A 19319-nucleotide genomic window follows, 5' to 3' on the forward strand; every position below is an offset into this window, starting at 1 on the left:
ACAAAAGAAGGAAAAAAACCCTCACAGTCTAACGAATAAAACTACTTTTTCTCTCTAGGGCAGATCACACTCAAACTCTATCTAGATACAGTCAGCTTAGGCCAACGACTGTCAAGTGCAGACACTTCATAAAAGTTCACTCTGGATTAATCAAGAACATGCTTCAATTTAACCGTCAAAACTAAGACTACTGTGAATTTACAAAAACTAATCATTAAGAATTGCCTTCAGTACCAAAATCATAAATCTGTAAAACATTTCAACTGGCAAGTTGCAGCATTTAATTTTAATCTTTATGTGTGTTCAGAAAACAAACACAAACCACAACAGGACTAAAAAAAGCATACATTGAACTTTATACACTGTATTTTACAAAACAAATCTCTCAGAAACCTAATAAACTCACAATTAAGAAGGACTTGTGAACTGTAAAATCATGCCTCTAGGAATTAGACTTCATCAAACCCTGAACTCCTGTTGTAGGGGATATTCAATATGAAGTATTAAGGCTTCAGAAATTCTCTGAGGGCTTACACTTATTCCATAAAGCAAGGCACTAAAAACAAACGTGACATTTTTCAGTATGATTATCACTCGTATGAAAGTCCATCAATCACCCTCACCACAACAATATTTTACAGAATAGGCCAAACACCAAGGAGAATGTGTCCTAACTGAATCAAAATGCAGTTGTTAGAACTTGGTATTATTCTAGTATCATTTTCAGTAGCAACTGTTGTTTTTCCTTTGCAGATTTTGAATATTTCAGAGGCTGTAAGCATGTCATTTAGACCAAACTATCACAAAAAAATGCAACAGACTTCAAGCAAACATAAATGTACTGAACTCGTATCCCTCATAATGCATATGCACTGATTTCATGAGGCATAGAAACCATCTATGTTTTCAAAGAAAAGTATTCATTTTAGTAAAACATTGTGCCTAAAAATCATTATTCATACTAATTTAACTTAGTCATATAGCTTTGCCTTCTATCTCCAAATAGGCATCTTAAAAATATAAAATAATTAATTCCCTTCCCTTGTTGTGCTTGGTAACTAAGACAATCACAAACAAAAAATGGAGGAAGAACACAAAGTAGGAGAAATAGTGTACCTTGTCATGGATGAGTTATCTGGTTTGGTGGCATGTCTAAGTTATTACTTCCAGCTACACATAAAGAATTTTTTGTCCAAAAATTAGTAATTGCATTCAACCTTCCATCAAAATTGTCCTCAGGCCAACTGTGCAATGTTATATCCCTGAACAGTCAAAAGATCCAAAGAAGTCACATATGAAATCTGAAGTTTTTCAAGAATCCTCAATAAGCCATGTAAAAGAAGAGTGAAATCAAAGTAATAAACTTCCATTTTCTTATATTTATCACCTCAAACACCCATGTTATCTATATTGAAAAATAAGCATTTTCCTTTCTCTTTGTTACTGAAAATTATTTACCTCTCAAGTGTTTATCAAGAATATGGGGCAATCTGACTCTATTGCCATCACAAGTTTTTCCAGATCTTGAACTGCAAAATATAATACACACATAAATGTGGTTTAAACTTATTTAAATGAGTGCAGCAAAATTGTAACTTTAAGGAGATAATGAGAAGCAGCTTCAGTTGAGTTTCCCTTGGATTGTTACCCATGTGGCTTGCAGGCAAAGAGCTGTCTGATATGGAAAAATCAGCTGAAGAAGAAGGATGAGTTCCTGCTTCAGGATGCCTGAGATACTGAAATAGGCTAAAAAAACTCTTAAAAAAAAATCTTCAAAGTCTTTTAAAAAGTTCTGACAGGCTTGAAAGGGAAACAGAGAACTTTAAAGTGTTTCTTTTAACTCTTTTTGTTTTACAGAATAAATGACTGTCTGGATCTAATTTTAAAAAATACAGTTGCTTTTAACATTTAAAGTAAAACACGTAATTTGCATCTCCTGATTAGCAAAAATGTTAATAAAATATCAGATTCCCTAAACCAGCTTTGATTTTTAAGCACCATGTATTCTCAACTCAGAAAGCATCTCTCAAGTCTAAATATTCAAAAGATAATACCAACATAAAAAGCAGTGACCTATGACCTATCCTCACAATGACCTATCCTCACAAAACAATCCTAGAAACAACCTGAATATATTGAATCAATTTTGACAACAATTTCTTATCATATAACTGCATCTAATACAGCATTTATTCCACAGTTATTATGTTAGTCAGTTCTATGAGCAATTACAAACAACTTTAACATGGACACCAAGCCACAAACTTTTAAATTGGTTAGAAGATAATTACATCATTAAGTGCTGTTCCTTTAATTAAAACTAATTTTGTTTATGATGAGGGTTAGAAAATTTTCAAAATTTTCTTCTTTCCCTGTTGAGAGGCCACACTATATTAAAGTATCCTTTATTTAATACCAGTTCTGGAAGCTGAAGCTAACACTGATCCTTCAGGGTTGTTGTCTGGTACACCACTAAGACTGTTTAATCCAGTTAATTCCACAGAAGTGTAACACTGTTCTGTGTTATTGTTCCAGCCTGTGTTATTCAAAGGTACTTCAGTTTTGAAGATGTTTCTAAACTCTAAGTGTAAACTTTGTTTTATTCTTGTTGGTCCACCTGATAAGTTTAACAGAAGCTCTTTTTAAAACTGGTATCCTTCCAAAATTATTCTTTCACTTTACAATATCTAACTTCATCTAGTTTATCTAGATTAAGTCTCTAATATCTAATTTCATCTAGTTTAATCTCCATTCTGGAGAACTAAAATCATAATGTGAACCTGCCACTCTTCCTTCAACCAGGTATCTTTTAAACATTAATATTCAAGCAATTACAAACTCAGCTTATAGCCAGAATCAGATAGGAGACAGGTACAGATGATCATACCATCTATCTAGCTTTAAAATGTATGAACTGATGAGTCTAAAGAATGTTACTGATATAAAGAAACAGTACAGAGGCATTACTAGATTCGTATTTCAGATCTTGACCAGATAAAAGAAAATAAGAGTTATTGGGAAAGGTAGGAGGGTAGGAGGAGCTGGGGAGAGTTTGGGGACCTGAGAAGTCATTTTACAAAACAACACCCTACTAAACAGGTAAATGAATGTTAAAAATAGCCTCACAACTATTTGTATACTTAGGCTTCAAAGAAAGACCAGAGACCTTATCTCAACTGTAGACAAATCAGCTGATGCCTTAATTCATAAGTTATGCACACTAGAAGAACAAATTCTCAGCTGACATAAATTATTTAGAAAAAGAAGACAACAGAAAGGCAACTTTTTCATAAAAAACCTAGCAACTTTCTCAAAAGTCTGGAGACTGGAATACAAATAAGGGGCATGCATCAGTCAGGGTATCATTTTATTCAGGCCAACCTTTCTGTGACAGCTTTATATAGCAATTTAATTTGGCCATGAACTTGCTACTGATCACAAAGCAAGGATAAATCAAACAAACTTGATCAGATTCATTCTGTCTTCAGCTAGGCAAGGATGCATTGCCTTGCAATGGATTAGCACCCTTTCCTATGTCCTGGACACAGAACATGTAAGGCCTTTCCATCTTCCATATGGGCTTTTTAAAATTTGCACACAGAAAATTTCACCTCCACAAGTCAAAACACTTGTCCCAGTCAATTCAATACTAGGAATCTATTTCTTACTAAAAATACTGAAGCATGTTATATACTTGACATGATTCATTGGAACTGTATTTATCTACAAACCACTGAATTTGTTTAAAACCATAAAGTTAAAGGGCTACATGTGTTCCATTGACTGGTAAGAGCAAGCTGCATTAGTAAAATGCAATCACTTATTTTGATCTAACTTTATTTATCTGCCTACAGTTTTTTAAACAGACTTCCTTCACCTCAAAGTCTTCACATATTTTGTAACTGACCCCTCTATCTCCTACTGTGCAAGCACAGTGGTCTTTCCAGTTTCACCTGACAGTAAGCCATAGTTCAGCTAAGGAGATCTTTTTCTGACCTACTATAATGCCTTCATTCAAGAAAAAATATTTTCAGGAGGAAGAGAGCATCATCTACAAGCTCACAGAATGTAGTTTCCTACTTGCTACATTCATTCTGTGAGCAGTTTCTTTGGAAAGAATAGCATAAATTTGTTCACAACTAACCACTACCTTCATAAGTAAATAGCACCACATACATACTGTCAGTCTAGATGGTTAATTTCAGAACGAGATACCACAAATGAAGAACATAAAGTACTTTCTGCTTAACAAGTACTTCAACTCGTGAGAAAAGAAGTAAGGGTTTTTGAAACTGAGGTTCAGTTATTTCTCATTCTTGAATTTCACACCAATAAATAAAAAGCTGTTTTAGAGAAAAAAATAGATTCCTGTGAAAAAAATCTTTCTTTTTTTGTTTCACAATGAACACAATGTTTGATGAAAAAACATGACAGTACCAAAGACTCCATATATCATCAGAATAATAAAGCAGTGACAAGGGTTATCACTGTCCAACCCCACATTGACACACTTTCCCACTCCCTTTAATGTGCTTTGGGTGAGCCTAAAGGAAGCACCCCTAATCATAACCAGTCAAACTGATCTTAATATCCACAAAGTCTTTGCAGCTGGTAGGAAATTAACCTGAAGACAACGAATGATTTCATACACTTAGGGCCAGGAACACAAGCGAAGACTGCACAATTGACTGAAGTTCCAAAAAGGATTATAAACCCTCTTTCTACTGCTGCCTAATATGAACAGTGAAACCACAGAAAAGATGTTGCATTTCTTTATTGCTCACAAATCTAATTAAATATAATCCGCTCTTTCCCAGACCTCACATTTAATCAGCAGTAGCACACTATTTCCATTCATTTTTATTTCAACAAGCACCTCTTCCCAAAATTTCAGCCACTGCCTTGCCAGGGAAAAAGGTGAAAACACGTGCAATTATTTCCTTGTACTGATGTATCTCATTTTCCTTCTGTCTCATTTTCTCTATCTCTCTTTCCCTCCTTTCCTGTGACCACCTATTTTACACATTCTGACCTTCCACCCTCTTTTTATTGTTTGTACATATTGACAACAACATGTACCTTTACTTCTATGGAAAACTCGACACAACCAAGTACTGAGTTTGGTTAGAACTCTTGGATTGTGTCTACCGCCAACTGAAGTATTTATTGCAAGTAAGTATTTCAATAAATATATTAATGGCGTACAGGCATTTGCCTCTAACATACCTTAGAAATTCTTTTGAGATTTTACATAAATTACTTTTTCAATATCAAGATATATATTTAGCCAGAGAGACTTGATTTGTGTGCTTGGGGATAAGTCTTTACACACTACGTGATTTGGAAGAAACAACAAAGTGCTGAGGTATGTTGGCTTCTGTATTTAATAAACAATAACAACATATTTCTGACCTAAACATAGATTTGGAAAAATAAAGTACTGGCCAAGTTTTTATACAGTCAACTAGAAGAGAAAACAGCATTTACAATACATTTTTAAATAAATGAAATATTTTGTGTTAGATTCCTTTAAAATGGGAAAGTTTGTAAGAACAACTCAACAACTACAATATCCTAGAACATCAACAGTTACAGAAGGCATGAAGATACTATATGATGGGATATATTCTTTCAAATACAGTCCAGATGCTCACAGAGGCTTATAGATTCACGTCTCAATACACACAACTGTACAAGCCATACATTTTGGAAGTAACAGCAGAAATTTAAAAAGTTGGAGGATATCTAAAATATAAACATGACTCCATTTTGGTCAATCACATACCTTTTATAAATTGCATCAGGACTAGAACTAACAGAGGTTTGTACATGGAAGTGGTTCAAAGCTGCACCAAGGAAGGTATAGACTGGACATTAGGAAGCATTTCATTACTGAGAGGGTGGTCAAAGAAAGAAAGAGGCTTCCTAGAGAGGTGGTGACGCCTCAGGCCTGCCAGTTTAAGAGGCATTTGGGCAATGCCTTAACAACAACCTAATTTAACTTGGTCAGCCCTGAAGTGGTATGGCAGTTGGCCTTGACAATCATTACAGGCCCCTTCAAACTGAAATAGTCTATTCTATTCTATCTCATTCTGCTTCAGAAATATGACTAAGCAAATGAAATGCAAGTCATGATGTGAAAATCTTTAGTTTTGCAACAGTAAATAATCCTCATCAAAAAAACTGAACCATCTTAAATGTATAATCTAAATAATACGTTAAAACTGCAATCATCTGTAATTCTTTTCTGTAGTAAATAGCTGTGACAGCAAGGTGGTCTAATTAGACTTACAAACAGACTAAATCATTCAATCCCAGAACTTCTACATACATATAACACAAATTGTGAGCAAAGAAAGTATACCACGCATCATGCATAAGACATTTTAGAGGACACTCTACAGTACGGTGGAAGAGGTATTCAATTTTCACAACGGTGATGAAAACAATAAATGTTGTGGTAAATCAGGTTGTTTTTTTTCTGTAGAACCACAGCCCTTGGGCAACTGCCCTGCAATCCAGCAAAGCAAACTGTCCCTACAGGGCAGGGAAAAGTGCCACTCAGTATGTAGCTACCAAACTTTGCTAATTACTATTATTTTCATCACAATAAAATCATCATCTGCTGCTTTGGGAGACACAGTCCATGTACAACTTTTGTGCCAATGACATTAACATAATGTAGTTGACTATTCTAGGTATAAAGAAGAGTTTAGGAAAGTAGGAAACAGTGGGGAAAAATACGGTTCAGAATTCAAGGTCAATTTTTTATTCCCAGTTTGGTCATCAGCTGTTGATGACCTGTGAGGGAAGTCATGTCACCATGTGTCAGAAACAGACTGAATTTTAGAACAGATTTAAAATTGCTTACCCGTTCCACAGAGCTCTGAAACACATTGTTAATTGACATATTTTCCTAGGAAACAGTTAAATGGCTTCACCAGAAGAAGGCACTGTTAAATATGCACACACGTACATAAAACCCCTTACCTTCCCCAGGACTGACTGCAGACGGTAGACTGGTCCAGTCTAGGGTCCAGTTGGGGCATGGATGTGGAAAAAACTTTGCTTCAATTCCATTTTCCTACATGAAAGTAAGAAAAAAATAAGTTAAGACCCTGATCCTTTACCACTAAAGTTGGTATCAAAATTCTCACTGAATTTAATGGCATCAGATCAACAACACCACCTTCAGCCTAACTGAAACTAAACAGGCAGATGACTCTACATTATATGAGAGTCAAATGACTCTACATTATATGGGAGTCAAATTATATGAGATTCAAATTATGTATTTCTCTCATTTTCACAAGAAAGTCCTGTTAATTTTTTAGGAAATGCTGTCAACCTCTATGCAAAAAATACTGAGAGTTATGGAACATGATGGACAGTTTTCTTTAACAAAACTCATTACAGAGTTCCCAGATGTTCAAAGTTCTAACAAATAGCAAAAAAAACCCAAACAGTAAGAGTTGAATAATGAAGCCAAACATAAAAGCAACAGGGTTTTTTGTCATCCTTTACCTAAATATCTTTAAAAGATGAATACAATATGAAAATGCAAACAAAAAGTTACTTTGATTATTCTGAAATATTGACAGGGCTTTCAGCAGTCCTATCTTTCCTCAATTCCTGAGTTGATCAAATATCAAAAGAGAAAGAAAAAGTAAAATCAATTCTAAGTTAATGCATATCAGATATAAGAAAAGCAAGATGTATTAAACTGTTCAAGGCTGTCAGAATTAGCTTCTACAATTCCAATAAACTTTTACTTACTAAAAATCAAGCAGAATATTGCTACTAAAGATAACTCATTAAAAAGCTTAAATTACCATTAACTTAGTCATAGTTGGCCTTGGACCACCTATAAAATGACTGTCTTCGTTCTCCTCTTCTAACTCATCAGGAACTGAAGAGAAGTCCTGTGCCTGTTCCTCTGGAGCAGACATCAACTCTGGAAGCTGGAGAAGCTCCATATTGCATTTGCCAGCAGCTTTCTTTACTCCAGGTACTTCTTGAACTCTTCGATACCAAGTGGATATCAGTGGTAAATTTACCAGGTTTCTGCCTTGTTTCTTGCTGGAAACCTAAAAAAAATAAAATGGGAGGGTTTCTTCCTACAAGCCACTAGAAGGCATGAACTACAGAAGTGACCTCAGCTCCATGCCAGGCATGTGTATTCATAGTATGATGGTAATAAAACTGCAGGTAGAATTGCCAGTTGGCCATTTAGACTTTATCTGCAATCCCTGTTTGCTTAATAGGATGAAAAGATTTACATGACCAATGTCATTCATAATTTCAATCAGCAACAAAAAAGTTCAATTTAAATAATGTTCTTAACTGCATGCCATTTCCTAATATAGGAATGATTCATTTTGGTTGGTAGTCAGAGAAAAAAAACACTGCAGTAATTTGCCATGAATACTGAACTCTAAGCAAGACCATCTGAATGTTGTTCTTTCCCACAAGTAGCCTGAAGTTCTTAAAAGCTCAGCAAGCCTGAAATACCTTACACTATGTGGCAACAGCAAAACAGAAACAGGCATACATTATCCTCCTTCTTTACTGAAGTCTTTTCACTACATCTGCAACTTTTTCTAGTAGTAGTGAATCAAATTTATTTCTTTTTTTAAAAGTCATATATTTATTCAGACTATTTTACAATCTTCATTACATATTTTATACAATAATGGTAACCAGTATGTTTCTTTTGTGAATTAAGCGTATATGATTATGAATTGATGTGGCCTTTAATAGAAATTAGAATTTTAAGTGTAAAAAATAAAATAAAAAATTTCTTTAGTAAGAATATGTTGCACATATTAAAAAAATTACACCACATCACAATTTACATGAAGTCCAGTTACTTTTAAAAAGGATGCATTTGATGAAATTAAATCACTTTCTTTAGACTCCCAAATTTTTCAAAACAATGAAGATCATCCTCTTAACAGGAGAGGTTGTGAAGTCTCCATCCTTTGAAACACACTCAAAATATGACTGGACATGATCCTGGGCAACTGGCTCTAGCTGACCCTTCTTTAAGCAGGGGGCTTAGACAAGATGAGCTCCAGAGGTGCCCTCCAACCTCAATTATTCCAACCTGAACTACTTTGTGATGGTGTGCCTGCTTTAAACATAAAATTAAAAATCATGATTACAGGAAAAGGCAGAAAAGGCCATGCAAAAGCAGCATTCCTCCACGTATCTGTCCGCAGTATGGAAGTAGAAATTGGTAAAGAACACTTGAAATGACGTGAAATTTCAAGCAGCTCTCTTGCATGCTGTTTATAACATGCTTAGGATAATCAAAAGTAATTAGCAATAGCTAAAGGAGCAAAGGAAGGATGAACTGTGTGATTTTAAGCATCTAATTTAATACCCTAATAGTAACACAGGCAAAGATACAATAATTCAGTTAAGAAAGAAGTCTTTTGGAAAGCAATTCTAAGAGGCACTGTTACACTTGTTATCAAGTGTTCTAAATTGTATTTTAAAAACTGAAGAGTGGTTTCTGCCAGATGGAGAACTGAGCTTCTCTTACACTTTTATTAATTTTCAACAGTTACAACTAACAGAAAGTGTACCAAAGCTAACCTCAGGAAGATAACTGAATTGGAACGAGGTAATGAAAAACAACTCTTCAGCTTCATTATCTTACTTTTGGTAATTATAATTACAATCAGCTAGTCAGGTCCGCTCACACTTACGGTGTGTTACTTTCCAGACACATACTCACTGAAGACTTCATTATTATTCACACCCTTAAATCAGTGGAAATGCAACTATAGTGATTTTTTTAAACACAATCCAGGAAGTCCAGTTATACAAGTGACAAATAACACTTTAATAAGGAATTAAACTCTGGCACTTCCATCAACAAGAGCAATTTCAACTCACTGCTTGCAAGAAGCTTTCAGATGCACGTTACTCAATTTCAATGATAACTGTAGGAATCAAGGTACAATTTCTTAGAAAATGATCACTTATCAGAGAAGAGAAATAAAGTAACATTACCTGAGAGCTCTTGTAATTCAGATAAAAATGAAACTGAAAGCCAGGTTTTTAGGGCAATCCTTGGCATGATCTACACAAGTGTATTATAAAATATATAGTTCATAAGCTGCTGACCAGGGTTTAAGGGTCACACACACTAAGTAAATAAATACATCATTCTCAGCTGCTCACAGTACATCTACAGAACAATCTCAATTGCATTGCTGAAATCAATTAAGCATCTGATCCAAGAATCTTCTCATGCCCAGCATCAGTAAATCAAAAAATTACTATAAAAAGTTATGGTCTTCTTATTTAAAAAGGTCTTGGAAAAACAAAGATTGAAATACTTTAAAGATTTTTAAATAGTAGGAAAGCATTTTGTCTTAATACTTTTGTTTAGTATCATGAATGCAGAAGTTGCCGTTCATCTTCAATTATGTGATTCACAAAACAAACAAAGCAGATGTGAATTAAGAACCATTTCTGTAAAATAATTCATCATCCTAATTCAGAGGCAGCCATATTAACCTACTTCTGCACTCCAGTATTGCTATCATCAATACACTGAGGATTATGATATTGGCTAAAGAAGTTATAAAGTGGATATTTATCACACTATTAATGTTCGATAGGCCCTCCTATCTTGATTTTAGAGATTGTTTCTCTCAATCTGACTAGCAGCATCTTCTCCAGGAATTCCCTTTGTTTTCGAACACCATAAGGCAAATTTGGCAAAGCAACTTGCAAAATCAAAATGTCAATACCAACCTCACTCAGAGCTCTTCCTGGCAAGAGACACCAGCTTAGCTATAAATCTCACAGCATAACTGCAGGAATGCTGGTAGCAGGCAAATTCACTGTATCATTTCATTGTAATGGGAAATAAAGACATAGCTATCATTTCCTTAAATCATTCCTGTGTGTATATCCTTACAAAACTAAGTACACAGATTGTGCTGAGCAAGACTCTTGCACAGTCTTGCCTCAGAAGTTTTTCCCACTCCAGAACTGGCTTTGAAGTTGAGCTCAAGTCACTTGTACCAGCATTCTAAAATTACTATTTTCTGGGCAACTTGGTACCAAAATATTTCAGTATAATATTTTAACAGCTAATGGTGTTTACTAAGTATTTATATGCTACGTATTTAAAAGTAAACTCACCAATCCCTGGTTTTTGTGTTTGTACAAAAGCAAAGACATATCCTCTGTTTTGGGTTAAGGTCACACTGTAAATGCCATAATATGTTTTAAATAACATATTTTACAACTTTCAAATTCTTAAAAAACATACAAACACACTAGTTAATATTTGCAGAATTCGTCATCTTACCAAGAACTGATGGATGCATGGCAATAGCACTATATCTGCCACAGTAAAATAAAGCCCTTCTGCAAAGATGTGGTCCAACAGCGGAAGGTCAGAAGTTTTTGTTCTCCTGATGTGGGAGGCCTCTCTGTTGACTGCATCTGATGCTTCCTGGACAAGTAGCTTGGAGAAAGCTAAACTCAGTTCCAAACTTGGGGGTGGATGCTCATGCACTTCCCCTGCTTTTAATTCCCTTTCTGCTTCTTCACCAAGTATGGGCACTGCAGCCTTGGTACCTGTCTTCTGCTGTTGAAGTTTTTGCCTACGAATTTTGTCATCATTATGTACTCGGACAGGTTCTCCAAGCTTCCTTTCAAACTGTAAAATGTCAGGAGGAATAGCCTGACAGTGCTCAGGAGATGCCATCAAAAACCTTTCCACAGCCAGAGGAATGCTGATCTCACAAAGTCTGGTCCACTGGCTAACCTGTCAAATAAATTTATGTAATTAATGTCTCTACAGAAAGAGAAACAAAATCCAGGATACATTTTCATTCACTTTAAGGAAAGAAATTCCAGATTTCTTTGTTAATCTTAGAAACTCAGATATTCTCTATTACTTTTGCTACAGCAGAATTAGGAAGCTAAACCTTATATATAACAGAATGAACAGTTATCCAGTATAGCATATTTTTATTCCTTATTATTGACGTAATATTAGGGTGGCTGCATAATTCATGACAAGCAAAGCTGTGATCAATTTCTATATGTCATCTCTACAAATGGTGGTAATAAGATCCAATTACTGCAAACAGATTTTGAGCACATTTATTTTCAGAAATGCATTATATTATTAGTGTGTTTTTAAAATGCAACATCAAAAAAAACTTTTGCCTAACTGAACAGTACTTCAAAAAAATGACTTTTTTTTTTGATGCTGTTATCCTTGTCCTCTTTTTCTTATTACCTGTACTTAAAGGTTTTACAATTTTTAAACTCTTTTCTTTTCTTATTCTGTTCACTCACTTTGCAGCTCTCTGAAATACAGAATGAAGCTCTCCAGCAGTTCCAAAAGATTACAGAGGTTTCTGGAGGATGTCAGGGACGGCATCTTTACACAAGCACTGTGTGCACTGACACAGAGATGTGCTCCTCCAGATCTGCTACACACCAACAGGGATGAACCAGGTTGGAGACACAGTAATCAGTGGCAACCATGGATGTAGCAATCCTGACAGGCTGGAGCTCAACCTCCTGAGAGAGCGAGGAAGGCAAGTCTAGATGGATGAGCTGTCAGACGAGTAAACTGCTATGTGATAAATAGACTGAAATCTCAACTCAAAGGGTAGTGTTGGTTAATGGTTCACATGCTACCTGAAGGTCAGTTAGCAGTGGAAATCTTCAAGGGTCTATGCTGGGGCCTATCCTATTTGATCATCTTTACCTGGAGGGGGGTGATGGATTACACTCACATCAAGGACAACAGTGAGTTGAGCAGAGCAGTCAACAAACTCCATGAAAGAGCTGCTTTTCACGTGGGCCTGCACAGGCTAGAGAATGGGCTGACAGGAATAGAATATTCCACACCTAGGAGGGACTAAACTCCTGGAATGTACAGGCTAGGGACTGGCCGCCTGGCCATGTTAGCCACTCTGCTGAAAAGTCAGTGGACAACCTGACGAGGATAAGCTAAACATAAGCCAGCTGTGCACCCTGGCAGTGAAGGCTAACAGTATTATGGTGCTCTTGAAATCAAAAGTAAAAATAAATTAGATAGTTTTTAGTTTACTTCAAACTTTAGAACTCATTTATACTGCTAGTCATGAAACAGAGATCTAACATACTTTTTGAATTTTAAGGGGTTTTTGTGCTGCTAAGTAGTATCTTCGAAAATAATTATTTTCATCTTTATGCCAAAGTACAGATATTTCTCCATTAAGGAAATTTCATTTTCTAAGCAAATTTAATTTCTCACTAAAAGAAGTTAGTTTACATCAATATTAAGAGTCTACTTCAGAGTATTTAATGCTAATAAAAAAGAAATTTTAATGTATCTAAGAGAAAGAAAGGCACTCACTTCAGCACAAGCTTTTAAGCAAGTCTTCTTAAAGCCCAAGAGTTCCAAAACATCCTTTTTAGATGGATCTGCCTCGTACGTTTTCTGTATTATATGTCTTAAGACAACAGAAAGCCCAGCTCGGCAGAATTTGCCATCTTTCACGACAACTGCAGGTAAACTGCAGCTCCGCACAACCTCTGGAAGCTGACACCTGGAGATTAAATGCACCTCAAGATCGCCAGGGAGGTTTTTCGTCACACACTGATCACCCACATCTTCGCCAGTTGGCACTAAGAAAATTTTAAATAATTTGCAGTCACAGTAGGATAGCAAAAACAGGGAGACAGATGTATGAAGAGGAAAGATACTCTCTCTGTACTGATGAGAAAAAGCCAAATATAAATGTTCTTCAGTGACGCAATCTTTCATCTTCCTCCTGAGTTGAAGTTCCTGAAATAGAAATCAGAGCACGACATTCATAAAAGAATACAGAACTTAGAACAAAAAAAGGTTTAAAACACTGGTTCTTCCACTATCTGCTACTACTGATTTTAACATAAGACACTACTACAGACAGACATCCTGCCTGTATATTTGGACCGCAGACCCTTTTTGAGAGAAAAGACCAGTTTCACATATACATTGTCTCTTCACATACAGATCATGGATAGGAAAAGTATTTGTGTACTTTATTTTTTTACGTTTTAGCATATTTCTGACATCAAACAAAACAAACAAGAAAACGTTTTCAATTTTTAAGTGCATAAACATTTTATAGCAAGGTTTTTTGGGGTTTTTTTGACTCAAAATCTCCCACAACATTAACCATGTATTATTGAAAAAGCAAGTTCCTAAGCACACATCTACAACAGTCAGTTCTGTAATACACACACCTGTCTTTCTGTAACTGCTAAAAGGCATTTATAGAGGGTATTTAGGCCATGGGAAGTAATATTGGTTTCTGTATTAAAAATTAATCTAGAGCCTGGTGACATAATAACTGAAGGACACATAGGAAAATACACATTTCTTTCATGAATGCTACATGAACACCTCAAGCACCCAACTACTTTAAGCAGTTGAATACGACAGTAGCATAGCTGAAATTAATATCTTCTCAATATATTAAAAGCTAAAATTAATTTTCCTCATTGTGGGTGGAAAAACTACATTTTTCCTATTACAATATTCCATACCAGTTTAACATAAAGCACTGATGCAATAATTTTAATGCTCCATTCCTCAGTGGAATTGCCCATTAACCTACAAATCACAGCTTGCATTGAAAAGCCTTAGACACTAGATGGGGCTCTTACAGCAAGCGGTACAGACGACACCTCTAGTGCAGTAAGACGAAGAAATTTAAATGTTGCTAAGGAAGGCCAGAATGTTTTTTATACACAAAGCATCAGTGACACTGATGCTGGAAAAACATGAGTCTTTCAAATAACTGTCTGGATTAATAAGGTCTTTGTGCAATTACATGAATATGATGGAATTATTTAAAAAGCAAAAAAACGGTTTTCATTTGATATATGCTGATTATGTGATTATTTTTTCTTCATGTAGACAAGTACATCAAATTTACTACTTCATATTATCTATCACGGGGCCAAATCAACTGCCTAAAAGAAGGCAGTGGAAGAATAAAACCACATCCACCTGACACTAAGATCATACTAATGACTGTTATAGCAAAGTATTTTTAAACTATTACATGACAAGCTATTGTCTCAGAAGAACAGTGGCTCTACTATGAGTACTGTTGCTTTTCTTTAATTAGTACACCTGCCACACAAAGAACAAGACAATACATAATGAAATACCTACTTTCCCAGAAGCTATTTAAGTTGGATAAATCTTGACAGCACGTAAGTCAAGACAGACTCAATATCCCAAGTACAGCTCTGTGGCAGAAATTACTTAGTGAAGGCACTGCTAAGGAGGCAAGTCAGAAGAGTTAGTCTTACCTGTTAAATCCATAGTCATCAGCACTTAAACTCCTATTCTTGACTACAGTACTACTTTCAACATTAAAAAGTACCCTCATATGCATTTGGGTTATTATTTTTATTTTCCATGGGAACTCAAGAAGCACACAAGCCCATCTTTTCCTGGCCACTCTGGCCACTCAGACATACACATATATCTTACCAATCACTTCAGTGATGAATGTTTTCTTCTGGTTGACCTTACTGGACACAATCAGTTATTTTGGTCATTATCATGCTATATAAAACTGATAAATACATTGGTAAATTCTGATAAGGTTTCTATTTCCAAAGTATATTATTCTACGTTTTCCAACTATTCTACTATTTCCAACTATTCCAACTATCCTGTTGTTACAAATCATTCTACATCCATCACTCAGGACTGCCCAAATAAAACATTAATCTTTTCACCACATAGGTACTCTCAACAGGTACACTGACCCTCGCCCACTTTCATCCAGAGTAGCAGCTCTGAAGCACTGTCTCACCACAAAGGGTAATGTGTCATTAGAGTAAAAATAAAACATAAGTATTTAAAAGATGCCCAAGTAGAGGTACTACTGCTTGAAAACTGGTAGATGAAGGGGTAAACAGCCTCAGTGTGAATTCTCCTCCAATCTGTTGAACAAAATCACTTCTACTCAGTAGCAATGAGTAACAGACAGCAGCTGTCAGACAGTCCCAGAGACAGTAACTTACTGGAAATAAGGACTTGTTGGTCCTTGTCCTGCTTTGTATTCAACCCAGTAAACACAGCTGATGCTATCCTATTAATCCACCTGTATTCTTTAAGTTTGAAATATTTCTGGTCAAATTAAATCATTCTCATCCTCAGGTATAAAACTATCAAAAATCATGCAAACCATATAAACCAATACTAGGATCTTGCTGAAGCAGGATAAGCAGATGTAGTCCAGAACCACCCACTCCATTCTCTTTACAGGGTCAGAAAATGGGAATATGAATTCAGGCCATTTCATTTAGTCTGTAGTATCGTGACTTCAAGTTACTTCTCTCAACCATTTTAGGTAAAGCTCTGGATTTTGTACTGAAGAAAAGGTACATTCAGCAAAGGTCTGTTCTTCCAAATGCCTTGAAGAGAGAACCTCTGGGAGACAGCTGCACTAGACAGTTTGAGGGTGGTTACTAACCTCCTCAAAACTCAGACTAACTTTTGTAAATATACACAGTCATTTACCACTACTCAGCTGCAGCATGAGCTGAGTATGACATGACAGAGAGACTGAATTATTTTTCTGAACCTAAATGAACTTCTACAAAGACAAAAAGAACACAGAAACAGTGATATTTATGATCTACTTAGTAAAGCACTCATAAAAATTTTAGAGATGGATTTAATTCAAGGTGAAGGAAGAGAAGAAGGGTTAAGCTAAGACTGCTGTTTCAGTTAATTAAACTCTCCTTACACAGGAGGAGTAAGGGAAAATCCAAAGATTAGTATTATGGTCAATATTATGAGAATTTCTTTTTTTAAGGAATCACATAAACAGTGACAGTATCAATACAACAACAATTAATTATTCCATTTAGTAATTCTGAACCAAATAAAAACAAACTGCAAATTGCTAAGTTCTAAAAAAAAAGTGCAAGCAACTAGTATCTTACACTTAACAGTGGAAAAGATTCCAGAGGAGGTGACAACTCCAGCTCTCCTAGCAAAAATACAAATGTCTCATTTCTTTGGTTTTCAGGGAGAATTAAGAACATGGCACATTTCACAATATCAGGCTTAAATCTGAGAATAGGTACTTACATACACAAACGATTTCCAGACCTGGACAAATTAATCTCTTATCATTTATATGACGGCAATTCATTTTGGTTTGTATGGGCAATCAGATCTCTCTCAGCTAAAGGCCCTGATCCTGCAAGTTCTTATGGTACCAGACCTGAAGGCATCTTTGCAATATACTCTTCCACTACTTTAAAATATAGTCCTAAATTCTTCTCATACACTATCCTACTACATTTTTTCTTCCCAAAGCCCCAAAGAACAGGAAATATCAACTACAGGGATGTTTAAAGTTACATGCTTTTCAGACCAGGAGAACAAACTTTAAAAGGTAAGGAGAGCAAGCACTGGAACCCCACACTCTGCTTTTTGCATTGAGCTTTAAAACATCAACAGAGCTAATACTTCAATTAATTAATACTTTAATTTCCACAAGAACTTTAAAAAGTAATTTTAACAAAATGGGCTTCTGTCATGACCTCCTTACATATTTCATTAGAATAGCAAAGCATTCAGTCTGTATTTATTTGTATTGCTGGTTGTAAAAACCTCCATGTCCCTTCATCACAACAGTAACTGAATGTCTCCCAAAAAGCCTTGCAAGGTGCAAGTTTCCTGTGTTACCATTATACATGTGAAAAAATAGAAGCACAAAGAGAATTTTTAGTTCACTGTCACACAGGAAAACCTAAAAATTAAACATTTTTCTTAAAGGATTTGTTGTTTGGTTGGTTGTGAGATTTTGGGTTTTTCTAAGGCCAGTCTGTGACAATGAAAATTACAGTCAGGCTAATTTTATTCTCAAGTCTCTCACAGAAGAGAAACTATATTAATCTGCCCAGGAGTTCTGTCTATAAGTGACTTTACCTGTGTTTCTGTATTGTTTCCTGTGAGAAGATAAGGCCACCTTGAATTGTCACCTCAACCAAACTCTACACCCTTACACTGCCATATCCTACCCCTCTCCCATATTTTACTTCAGAGAATTCCTCCTAACATCTTGACTCTAAGCAATGACATTTACAAAGTTGTTCCCTATATTTTTTGTTCCCAAGACAGGTGGTTTTCCACACTGTTTTGGCTCTGCAGAGTCTACCTTCCTTGTGAATATATGGACAGCCTTTCGTCTCAATAGCCTACCTGGCTGCCTGTTCTCATTACAGTGTTTTCACTTAACTGCTACCCTTCCATTAAATGTGATACATTGATTAATCCCTTGGCAGCTTACTAAGACAAAAGCAGACACAGACCTTGCACTATTTGCTCAAAACGTTTTTCCCAGCACTTTTTTCTCTAATTAGACTATAAATTCTGTGGGAAGAGGTGGCTTTTTACTCTACTGGTCTTATTTACAATAGCCACTATCTGAAAGAGGGGAAACGAGAAGCAATGATCAATACAGGATTTGCACAATAACGTAAAGACAAGATAAATAATGTTGTCTACCTTTGGTATAAAAGTCACCGTGGCTATTTAAAGCAATAAACACTATGTAAGTATAATGTTCGCTAACTGTACCGGTTTTTACCATTTCCTCTTCCTTTCAACATGCACTAAACAACAGATTAATTAGTTTCACTCAGCTGCTGTGTTAACAACGTAATAAAGAAAATAACTGCTTTAAAAACAAGCTTTTCCTGTGAAAATGAAAAACTAAAAAATTCAAAATTAATAAGTAAGTATATAAGCATCCTCTTCCTTTCAGAATGAAAAAGATATCATTCATTTGATGATTACTACAGGGTAACACAGAACTTTTGCTAAAGCAGATGCATTAAGGCTTGAGAAACGCTCAATATAATGTCATTTAAAAACGCAACAAATATTTAAATTAGTGCAAAGCAATATGTGTGCCTTAAGACACATAACTTTGGAGAATATATTTCTATTCAGACGATCCATTTGCTGTATGAGGCCAGAGCCACCACTGCACCCGCGAGGGAGCCCAGAAGCTTTTCATGAAGAGCTTCAGACAGGTCTACCAATAAAGTGGAAGTTGTGGATGGTTTAAGAAGGCAGGACACTGGTTACGAACAACAGAACCAGAACTCAGGGAGGCAGCGCGCTGGAACTCGGCTGTCGCAGAGAACAACACGGCCAAGCTAGAACTCCCTCACAGACCCGCTCCACAAAACCTCTGCTCCCAGCTCCTCTCAGCGCTCTGCCACCCCACCAAAACCGGACCCAGGGATTTAAGCCCGACCGC

General features: G+C 35.8%; 1 protein-coding gene across 1 annotated transcript in view; it reads right to left on the reverse strand.

Annotated features, from left to right (window-relative positions):
- The window catches only part of GSTCD (glutathione S-transferase C-terminal domain containing), a 62430-nt gene extending 43156 nt beyond the window's left edge, over window positions 1-19274 (reverse strand). Inside the window, exons 1-6 of the mRNA XM_039381497.1 lie at window positions 17981-19274; window positions 15197-15304; window positions 13385-13816; window positions 11333-11794; window positions 7833-8087; window positions 6991-7084 (exon numbers count right to left, since the gene is read on the reverse strand). Of these exons, the coding sequence (XP_039237431.1) occupies window positions 6991-7084; window positions 7833-8087; window positions 11333-11794; window positions 13385-13795 (1222 nt within the window). The 5' untranslated portion in view covers window positions 13796-13816; window positions 15197-15304; window positions 17981-19274. The remainder of the gene's footprint in view (window positions 1-6990; window positions 7085-7832; window positions 8088-11332; window positions 11795-13384; window positions 13817-15196; window positions 15305-17980) is intronic.
- Between the last annotated feature and the right edge of the window lie 45 nt (window positions 19275-19319).

This window comes from Pipra filicauda, unplaced genomic scaffold (genome assembly GCF_003945595.2).
Source record: "Pipra filicauda isolate LSUMZ 115617 unplaced genomic scaffold, ASM394559v2 scaffold228_size1260155_pilon, whole genome shotgun sequence".
NCBI lineage: Eukaryota > Metazoa > Chordata > Aves > Passeriformes > Pipridae > Pipra > Pipra filicauda.